Source organism: Hydra vulgaris, chromosome 10 (assembly GCF_038396675.1).
Source record: "Hydra vulgaris chromosome 10, alternate assembly HydraT2T_AEP".
In the NCBI taxonomy this organism is placed as follows: domain Eukaryota; kingdom Metazoa; phylum Cnidaria; class Hydrozoa; order Anthoathecata; family Hydridae; genus Hydra; species Hydra vulgaris.
Window position 1 is genome coordinate 20567928 of NC_088929.1, and position 12073 is coordinate 20580000.

A 12073-nucleotide genomic window follows, 5' to 3' on the forward strand; every position below is an offset into this window, starting at 1 on the left:
TTCAAGAAATTTTATGAAAGGAGGAGCTTCAAAATGTAAGTTTTTAAAGATATATTTTTTTGCTCAAAATTTTTGGAAGGATTTAGATTATTTAGATGATTTAGATGTACAAGTCAAGCGAATCCCAGAGAAGATACTTACTGCAGATACGAAATCTCAGTTTTTTTTGCCAATCAGAGACATCTATCATTCGATGAAAGCCACAGAGTAAGTGAAATTATACAGAAATATGTTAAATGTTTAATGTTCAAAAAATTAATTTAATTTAAAACATTAAATAAAATTTAATGCATATAAAAGTTAAAATATTGGAATAAAAATAATTTCAAAAAAAATAAAATAAAATAAGGATAAAAGTAAAAATATGTATAAAATTGTCACACACTTAAATAATTGGTGTGAAAAAACTTGATTATTCAAGTAATAGCTGTAGGAAAAAAAATTTAAACACTTAAATAATTTCTGTGAAAAAACTTGATTATTCAAGTAATTGCTGTAGGAAAAAAGAATTTAAACAAGTAATTGCTCTGAAAAAAATATTAGATTATATATAAGTTTATTTTGTATCATATATTTCATATACAATAAGCCAAATTGCTAAAAAATCTCAGATTTTTCAGAAATTTTTTATCTGGTTTGTAAAAATTGACCTGGTTTTTAAATTTAAAAAAATTATGTAAGTAGAAGAAATACAGCAATAAGTTTGAACAGCAATAAGTTTGAACAGCAAGAAGAAATGCAGCAATAAGTTTGAAGATTTTTTGTAGTTATTGAGATAAAGTTCAACTTTATATCAAAACTTTTTGAACTTAAATTCTGTGAATTTGAATTTGTTATATGCTTACATAACTAAAACGGATATTTAAAACTTGTATTTTTATTTATTTATATTTTTTATTTGTCAAAAATTAAATTAGTATATCCTTACATAAAAAACTTATATTTTCCAATAAATAATTAACGCTCAAATTCAAACTCTCAGAAGTTTGAGAACCACTTGTTGATTGACATTGCTTACTTTTGAGTGTTTACTTTTAAGTGTTTACTTTTGAGTGTTTACTTTTGAGTGTTTACTTTTGAGTGTTTTCTTTTGAGTTTTTTATTTTGAGTGTTAACTTTTGCTAAAACATTTACTTTAGAAACTCAACATTTGTCTTCACCCCATTTGAAGTTTACTTGTTTGCTTAAACTTTGCATAAACATCTAAAACATCTGCAACTTCTTGCACAGTCCAAATTTACCACTTCTAAATATACACACATGCAAGGTACATTTAAATATTCCGGTATGCTGCATCACCTGGTACACATGTAAGGTACACTCCAGCATGCTGCATCACCTAGTATACTTATAATTTCTAGCTTTCCATTATTACATGGTATAAAATAGTGATGTGACTTCATTTAAGGAAATTCTTTTGAAAGATTTAAGTTATCAAGCTTAACATTTTTCATATATTCAGTTAGTTTAGAAAATGTTGATAAATTTAATACCTGTTGTATTTTCAATACACCATATTCTACCACTATCAGTACACCATATCTCTACCACTGCACCACACGGTGGTGGTGTAGTGGTAGAGAGCTCACTTCATAAGCCAGAGGTTCCAAGTTCGATCCCCACCACTTCCCTGGTAGTACCGCACTCAACTTATTTTTCGGCACAGCAGCCTTGTTTGTCAAGGTTCGTGTTTCAGAGTTAAAGAGTTGAAAGAGGGTTAAAACCACTTTTAAGTAGCCTCCTCGTCTGTAGTGGCCTTCTCAGCCTTGAGGAAGTGAATTTAAAAAAAAAAAAATTAAAATATTTTGTTGTCAGATATTTGGTTTTTTTGTCTTACAAACTTTTGCAATTACTTGTTGGAAATATATATCGATCAGAAATAATTTCTACCAACTATATATCTCTATAATAAAATTATTTACTTGTTTCCTCCTGTTTTTTAACCTTTGCTGAGATGCAGTAAGTATCTGAGATCTGCAGTATCTTCTCTAAGATTCGTTTGACTTGTACATCTAAATCATCTAAATAATCTAAATCCTTCCAGAATTTTTGTAGCAAAAAAACATTTTTAAAAACTTACATTTTGAAGTTCCTCCTTTCATAAAATATCTTGAAATAAAATGAATTTTATAACTATTATTTTGCCAACAAAAATTAACATGGCCAACAAAAAAATGTAAAAGTTGAGGTGTATTACTATTATCATACTTTTTTTAGTTCATGAAGGTTTTACTTATATACTTTACATTTTTGGAAATTTTTGCAATCTTATAAGTTGTCTGTTAATTGTTATCTTGCTCTATAAACTTCATTTTTTCTCTTTCAGTAACTTCCAACTTTAATAGTGGTTGCTTGCAGCTTTGTAAAGATGTTGATAAAAAAAAAAAACAACAACAGCAACCACAAACAACAAGTTGTCAAAATTTATAAAGTTGTCAAAAAGTCTTTAATTTTTTAAAGTCATAAATTTAGATATTGAGTTGATCTGAAATTGTGGCCCGAAAACGAATACTGGTGTATATGAATACTACATCGGACTGCGCCAAACTACGCTGGACCACAATGGACCACTCTAAAGTCTTAAAAACCATTTTAGTACATGCTACATCAACTGACAAATAGGTAAAACATGCAATGAGTGCTGCTACATTGACTGTCAAATAGGGAGAACATGTAATGAGTGCTGCTAATATGGCTAACATATAGGTAGAGTGTGCCAGGAGTTTTGCTACATTGAATGACAAATAGGTAAAAATGCAAGGAGTGCTGCTGCATCAACTGACAATAGATAGAACATGCAATAAGTGCTTCTATATTGAGTGAGGGTTTTGGTTTGGGCAGGCAATCTATCAATTAAAGAAAAAAGCTTTACCTTTTTTAAATTTTTTCTAGCTTTCTAAATTAATAGGTACACTTTTTATTGCACTTTTTGGCTTATGCTCAACTAAAATAGTTTTTCAGACTCCGGTGAAGTCCAGTTGTGATATATATACCAGTACACTTGAAATATACAATATTTATTATATTTATGTAAATACAATCAATATTTGTTGAACATGTTAAATAAAAATAGTTTATTATATTTCTATTTTTTTATTTTAGTGGTCCAGCTGCATTCTTTGATATTCTTGCACCACCATACAGAACAAAGGTGCACTTTTTTATTTTTATAATACAGAGAAAAGGTTTATATTTTATATGTAAATAATTTTTTCAAGTTTTAATTTTAATAACATTTAATGTCTTTGAAAGTTTACAAATATTTGATATTTGAGTTAGAAGTTTTGGTTTAATTGGTTTGAAGCCAATTAATTTTTTAATGTAAAACTATAGGTTTTATAACATTGAAATATAAAATATAAACAAAAATTTAAACCTTATATCTATTAAATATATTGAGTAGTTGTAACTATTACATTTTGTAAACTATATATTACATATAATTTTTAATTATTTTAAATATTTCTTAAATATAATACCTAGAGTAGTTATTTTTTTAATTAACTGATAATACTAGTAACTAAATTTAGATATAAAATTATGTAAATACCAATATGTAAACTCAAGTAGATTTTTAATTTAAAAAAGGTAATAGGGTAACCCTGAAATAATGAATTACTTTTAGTTAATTCCAGTTAATTCCATTTATGTAACCATAAAACATGACAATTTACAATAATATTTTATAAACTCACATAAATAAGGTTAGGTGTTGCTCATATAGTTAAAAACTAGTCAATGGAGTGACACCTAAAAAAAAACAAAAAAAAACTATAAATAAAACATAAAAGAATTTAAAATAAAATAAAGAGGGAAAAAAAAAAGAAAAAAGAAAGAAAGGAAAATAAAGCACTAATAAATAAAGATAATATTAATAATTGCAATAATAATATAATAAAAATAATAATAATATTAATAATAATGTGGATAAAAAAACATTAAAAATAGTAACTATATCATGATAACTTTACTAAAAATTATAACTAATGATAAAAACTATGGCAAAAATAATGATAGTAAAGTTTATAACTACGACAGAAATTATTAAAATAAACATAACAATTGCAAAGAATTAAAAAGGGAAGTGTGCAAGTTAAAATTTTCAGTATTTCGAGTGTAATATTTGTGTGTGTCACTTGTTTTAATAAAAAAATTATCAAACGAATTTGGTAGTTTATTTTGAAGAAAATCAAACACAAAGAGACAATTATAAAGCTTTACAAGATCTTGAAATTTTAGATTGTAAAGGAGAAAGTGTCATATATCTTAAGGAAGTGCGCTGTAAACTGTTTATACGATGTAATAGAAAACTACCTTTTTGACCCCAAACAGTGCAACAATAACTTAGATGTGAGGAGAACAAGGAATAGTAAATTGATATTAGAACATGTTAGGGGAAATAGTGTCATGTTAATGACAGCATACTATTGGCACGTGAGAGTTTTTTATTTAATTGAATTAGTTGATAGTATCATGATAGGTTTTTGTCAAGAAATAGTTCGAGGTATTTTATATATTTAGATAGGAAAAGTCTTTTACCATTAATTCTAATTTTCACATTATTGCTATCAATCTTTTTTTTTAGGGGGTGAAAAATAATAAATTCAGTTTTATTGATATTTAGGGAAAGGCGGTTACTATTTAACCAATGACACAAATGATGGAGATCTGAATTAACTTTTTTACAAAGCTGCGTGAGTGATTTATTTATGCATAGAAGATTAGTGTCGCCAGTGAAATGATCGTTAATATATATTAAAAACATTAAAGGTCCTAGAATAGAACCCTGTGGGACACCATGCTTAGTAACTTTAGTTGTGGATTGAAACCCATTAATTGAGACAAACTAAGTACGATTGTTAATATAGGATGAAAACCAATCATTAACGATACCCCGTATACCATAATGATACAATTTTTCAATTAAAGTTTTATGGTCAACTGTATCAAATGCTTTTTGGAGATCAATAAAGACGCCACAAGCAAAAGAACCACTATCAATTGCACCACAAATCATTTCAGTAATGCTAATAAGTGTATGGGAGGTAGAATGTTCTAAACGAAATCCAAACTGGCAGCCGTAGAGACACTTAAAATTATCAAGAAAGTGGTAGATAGGAGAATACATTAATTTTTCAAGAATTTTGCTGATATTTGATAATAATAATATTGGTCTATAGTTATTGCAGTCAAGTTTTGAGTCCTTTTTATGGATTGGTTTAACAGATGCAGTTTTTAAAATATTAGGGAATATACCAGTAGCGAATGAGAGATTATATAGTTTAGAAAGTACTGAAGAAATATCATTAGCAAGAAAAATACTGTTGCAACATGTAACACAGAGGCAATAATTCATGGAAAAGTTTTTTAATAAACTAAAATCATTATTATTTAATGAACTACATTTTTTGGTGATTGAACTTAGGCAGTGGTTGCATTGAAGTGAATGATGATTAGCACGAATAATTTTATTACAAATTTTGCAGAGTGTAGACATGATAAGTAGAAATTTATTTAAAAATAAAGATATTGATATTAATAAGATTATTGCAACAGAAACAATATAACAATAGTAGTAACTATACAATAATATAACAATAATGAAGTTAATGATAAAAATATTAACAATATAACAATAATAACAGATAATATTAACAATATAACATCAATAACAGATAATATTAACAATATAACAATAATAACAACAATAATAATAATAACAATCACAAAAATAGCAATAATAATAACAATAGCGACAGTAATAACAAAAGTAGTAGTAGTAGTAATGTATAATAAAAATATAAATACTATAAATATGACTAACGCTTAATAATAAAATATACAATTATACAGTTATATAGCTAATAATAATGTAATTAATAATATGATAAAGTAGATATGTAAAGAAAATAAATTGAATGAGCTAAAAAAAAAAGAGAAAAGAAAAAACAGTAAAATAAAAAAAAAAGTTAACTTCAAATGTAACCGTAAATTCTTAATCTTCATTAATTCTTCTTCTTTTGACTCACTGATGGATGGGAAATAATTAAAAGTACTTTTTCTAAATTCGAATTTCTTTGTTGCTTTTTTATCTGTAAGCAGGTATAATCCGTCGCATTCAATATAGACTTTATTTAATTGGTTACTTATTAATTAAATAATTTATAACTTAAGTAATTTTTTTTAAACAAAAGATTAGAAGTTAACTTTTTGAATTTTATATATAGTTTGCAAATGCTTTTATCTTCTTTTATATTGATAAGTTTTATTCTTTTAATTCAAAATAATTTCTTTCTTCTTTTCTTTTTTTCTTCTCCTATCAACCGTTAGATAGACACATCCGCCATTTGCAAACACCTTGCATCGAATGTTAATGAAAGCAAGTGATTTTCTACTTCTACTTTATTAATTTTGATGTAACTCGCATTAAAAAGTTAAATGTTGCCTGTTACATAATAACACAGCAATAAATACAAAAAATTTTAATTTATGTTGTTTAAACTACATATTGCTTTTACTTATAACCTTTGCTTTGGATTAACTAACAGAACAGAGGCAACTGCATAGAACTAGGATGCTGTGCACTAGGATGCTGTGCACTATCTATGATTAAGTCAAGTATAATAATTTAAAATAAGGCTGATTGGGATTATGGATACTGAGGTGTTCTGCTTTTTTAATTGCATAAATATAAAGGTTTTTTTTGTTTGAATGCTAAAAAAATCTTTGTGTGTTTTTTTTTCAAAGAAAGTTTTCAAGATTCAAAAAAGTAAAAGGGTTTTAATTTAGAAATATAGTAACAGCATGAATGATATTTTTGTAGTCCCTTTCTCTTGTTGTTTTTGGCTCCAGCAGCTTCAAAAGCTTCAAATAGTCTGATCCTGTGCCCTTCATCTCAGATAGTATTCTCATCCCCTTATCTCAAATAAAGTTTTCAGTTTAACCAAGTCTTTGCAATATACCAAAGGTCTTTTTGACTCTGAGGTTTTGCTTTTTGTTGTATCAAAAATGTCTGAAGTAACAAACAAATTAGAAAGATGTTTTCTTAGGGAATCAAACTTGGCCTGAAGGTATTTTTTCGGAAATTTTTTTGTGGTGTCACTTGATCTTGATGGGTTGATGCAAGCTTGTTTACATCACGATTTGCACAATTTAGTCTGTCTTTAAACAAAAAAAGATTTTAAGCAGCACCTGCAGGTAATAGTTTTTTTATTTTTCTTTGGTAGGTTCTTGGGTACTCAAACTTTCAAACTTCAAATCAAAGCTGTGGCTCTTATGAAGTTAAGTATTTTGACACACTTGAGCATAATTCCTTTCATGAAAGTAGGCAAAGTTTTTGATGCTAATGCATATTGGTGTAAGAAGCAATGAGTTATTGTGACATTAGGAAACTTTTTTTTGATCAATGCTGCAAAACCAGGAGTGTTTCTAAGCATGGCAGGTGCTCCATCTTTTCATCTGCAGGTACTTCATCTGTTCATCTGCAGATGCTCCATCTGTTCATCACTAACTGCCAAAAATATTCTTTCAATCAATGTCATATGTTCCAATTCGTATTTAGCGAGAATTTTTTATCATGCTAAAAATAAAAAGTTGCTTTTGTAGTTTCCAAAAGTTTGCAAAAGAGAAACCCTTCCTTCATACTTTTGTTTGTTCTAGAAACACTTCATGTATTTCTAGATGTACAAACACCAAGAGCTGGCTACTCTGTGATACATTTTTTTCAGTTGGCTACCCAGTGATACATTAGAGTTCAGTTTATTAATTACCTGCTGCATAATGTTGGAAGACATTTTAACTATTCTAGAATGGTTGACATCTTTGACAAAGGCTTAAGTTTTCTTTCTTTGATCTCTTCCACACACTAGTTTTACTGTCTAAAATTAATTTTACAAAAAAAATTATTTTTTAATTATAAAATTATTTTTTAATTATAGAATTATTTTTTTAATTATAAAATTATTTTTTAATTATAAAATTATTTTTTAATTATAAAATTATTTTTTAATTATAAAATTATTTTTTAATTATAAAATTATTTTTTAATTATAAAATTATTTTTTTACAAAAACAAACTTCATTTTATGATATTGGACTCCACAAATCTTGCTATCAACAATTGCTATAAATTGAAAATAAAAAAATTTTCCCATTCAAAATCAAAGATCCACCCTATAATTTTTTAAAAATCTGTGCCTGCTACATGGACCCCTAGAACTGTAGACCTCCGGGGGGTCCAAAGACCACAGGTTAAGATATCCTGCTATAAATCTATTAAAGAAGTTATAATTTTAAACAAATCACTGAAAACATGTTTTTTCTTATAAAAAGAAAGTAGCAGCTTTTACACCCAATTTTTAAAACAGGAAATAGAAATCGAATAACATATGATAGACATTGGTGTCACCATAACGATGTTACCAGTATTTTCAAAAATCCTTGTGTGTGTCATGTATAATAGACTATTTGCATTTTTGAATAAAGACAATTTTCTTTATTGTAACCATGGTTTTTAATCAAATTACTTTACAACTATACAATGAAAAAATGACAAATTAAAGTGAAAATTGGCCAACTTTCAACTAACCAGCACAAAAGGGTACAGTTGAAGTTATCAACAGAGAGAGAGCTTCTAATAATAAATTTATGTTAGGTATATTTTTGAAGTTATCAACAGAACTTCTCATAATCAATTTAAGTTAGGTATATTTTTAACCTTGTTAGAAGCATTCAATACCATAAACCATTAGATTTTATTAGAGAAAGTAAAATATAATGGAGTATTGCAAAAACATTACAAATGGTTCACTAAGTTGTGAAATGAAAACATAATAGAAATAGAAAACAGTCTATATCTATTAATGATCGTCTTCAGACAAATAAACTCACAATATAATGTAGGTTCCCACAAGGCTCAATGTTGGGTCCTCTTCAGTAATTATTTTTAATTTAAGTTAATGTTTATATTAACCATTTATTAATATATCTACTACTGTATGTAAGCAATTATGTGTAATTACTTTACAGCATGCGTACAAAAAATTTTTATACACAATTTAAATAAAACTTCAATGTATAATAGCACTTAACTTAATAATGTACCAGAACCTAATAAAATGTGACTACTGTTTGATCTTGTTACACCGTTTGTATAATATATGGGTAAAATTGTAGTTAATAAATTTAAAACTGTTTTTAGATGGAGCATTATTTTATTAATCATTAATCTCATTTGATGGTTAATATTTTTTATTAAATATCTATCAAATGATAAGAGTGTTTATTTTTTTTTAAGGATTATAAGACTGATTGTCATTATTTCAGAGAACTAACAGTTTCAGAACATCCTGAGGTATTTTTTATTTTTTTAGATTTTTTTATTTTGAAATTTATGTTTTTAGTTTTAAAGCGATTTTATGCTAATTAGTGAAACAAGGTTAGTCTAAAATAGCTCAAATGATTAAAAACTGAGTTTCAATTAAAAAGGAAGATTTATCAACATCAAAGTAATTTTAGATGGTTAATATTTTTCTACATTTAACTTTTAATTAACTTTTTTAATATTTTTATATGATATTATTAAACTTTTATAAAATTTTTATATAGATATAATAAAATTTTAAATTAAAAAGATTTTTTGTAACTCTTTACCCCTTAATGCTTTGTTATTAAGAACATGTGCTTCATAACAAAGAAATAAGAACATCGTTGTGCATTGTAAAGCATTAAGGGGGTAAAGAATTACAAAAATCTTTTTAAATTAAAATTTTATTATATTTATATAACAATTAAATTTTTCATATATTTATATAACAAATATTGCTAATTGATTTTTAAAAATAGTTTTAATGTAATAATCAAAAGTTAACTCAAAATATATGACATAATCCATATCTTTATTTTTTACACATTTTTAGTTTCACTTCGCAGTAAAATTTATGGTTGCCATTTATATAATTGGTTAAAGTTTTTATTTTATCTTCATTTTCTGTTGTTAATTAAAAACACTCTTCTTCAAAGTGATTTTTTTTTTCTCTTTAATTTTTCTTCTCTTAAATTTTGTTTGATTTTTTTTTTTTAAATCTTTTTAAAAAACATCTTTTCACTTGAAAAAGTTTTCACCTAAAAAGATTTTGTCACCATTTGTGATGAATGAACATTATTAACCTGTATAACAGTTTAAATAAACTATAATTGTCATTTGCGCATATCTATTGAGTTATCAAGAAAACGATTAGCATTAGTAATTTTTATTTTAAAAACAAAGCATTTTATAAAACAATGCACTTCTAATATTAAATATTCAGTGTCAATTATTTTAATTTTTTTTTGTGTTAAAAATAAACTATTGCGCTAGATTAAACTTCATCATCATCACCATCATCATCATCATCATCATCATCATCATCATCATCATCATCATCATCATCATCATCATCATCATCGCTTGCTAAAGTTTTATAATTTCTACGCCTACATTTTTTTTCTTCTACATTTTTTTCTTCTACATTTGGTTTCTATAAGGATCACTAAGCAATAAAATTTAAAAATTAAGAGCATCATTGTGCGCCGTAAAGCATTAGGGGGAGATGGATAAAGATTTACAAAAATCTTTTTAAATTAAAACTTTCTTATATTTATATAACAATTTTATAAAAGTTTAATTATACTATATAAAAAAATTAAACAAGTAAATTAAAAGTTAAATGTACTAAAATATTAAACATCTAAAATTACTTTGATGTTGACAAACCTTCCTTTTTAATCAAAACTCCATTTTTAATCTGTCCATGTGAGCTATTTTAGACAAACATTATCTCAAACTGTTATTTGGAACATTAGTTATTTACCTTAAAACTTTTTGTTAAAAAAAAGTTATTGTTGATAAAAGATATTATTGAAATTAATTGCTTTAAAGCATAAAGTATTATTTATTTACAAAGTTCTGTAAGTATTATGAAACAAAAAACAAAACACTGAAAAAAATTTTTGTTAATTGACCGGCCATTAAAAATAGTTGACCGCCAATTCTATGTGCTAGCTGGTCAAATTGGCCGCCTACCTTTTTATTTTTTATTTTGTGTGCTGAAGCATTATATACATTTTATGAGTATATTAGGAGGTTTTTTTAAAATCTTTAAATTTTGTCTGAGCCAATGATTTGCAATTTAAACAACACTCTTTCCAATTGAGGGGGTAGTAAACTTTACATGTTCACCTCTTCAAAACCCCAAAAAGTTTTTTGATGAAATTTGAATTCTATTAATAAATTTTAATTTAAACTAAATAAAAAATATTTTCAGGGGTCCTTTTACAATTAACAAGTCTGTAATATTATCGAAAAAAAAAGGTTTTTCAAATGTGTTGGGTCTCAAATGAAGAGAAGTCATATGAAAAGTTCAAAAATGATTACTTCAATAACTTTTTTTTATAATTATATTATAAAAAAAAAGTTATTGAAAAAAAAGTATTGTTAAAATAAGTTGGTAAAAGCACTTTTTCATTTTTAGTTAATTTAAATCATTTTTTAAGCGTTAAAATCAATATATTAACTTTGATTTAATTTAAGTATCATGTTTAAAGTTTTCATATACATTTGCTTTATTTAAAATACAACATGAAATACTTGAAAAACTAAAAAAAAAATTTTTTGATAATATTAGTGACTCATTAAATGTTCAAGGTCTTGAGGGACACCTAAAGTCTTGAGGAACAAGAACACTGCATGTTCAACTTACTCAGATAGTATTGCTATCAAAAGTTACAATACTACCAGAGAAGTTGTGAGGAATTCAAATCTCCTCACCTACTCTTTACTAACTTCTTACTTATGCTTCGCTAACTTCTCACCTACCCTTTACCACTGCACTACTACCTTATTTATTTTTGTAAAGTTTACTGTATTTTCAAATTTTCAGATTGATTTAGAAAAATTGAAAGAATACAATGAAATATTAAACTTGGAAGAAAAACTAAACTTAGATGAGTGAGTTATGTTTTGTTAACTATGTTAAAAATTGTTTAAATTTATATTTTTTTACTGAAAAGTACTGAAGAACTTACCAAATTGTTT

The 12073-nt window shown here is 25.9% G+C and overlaps 1 protein-coding gene across 1 annotated transcript in view; it reads left to right on the forward strand.

The window, feature by feature from the left end:
- The window catches only part of LOC100208908 (2-aminoethanethiol dioxygenase), a 48877-nt gene that overhangs the window by 23310 nt on the left and 13494 nt on the right, over positions 1–12073 (forward strand). Inside the window, exons 4-8 of the mRNA XM_065807467.1 lie at positions 7–35; positions 105–207; positions 3103–3151; positions 9296–9352; positions 11919–11986. Of these exons, the coding sequence (XP_065663539.1) occupies positions 7–35; positions 105–207; positions 3103–3151; positions 9296–9352; positions 11919–11986 (306 nt within the window). The remainder of the gene's footprint in view (positions 1–6; positions 36–104; positions 208–3102; positions 3152–9295; positions 9353–11918; positions 11987–12073) is intronic.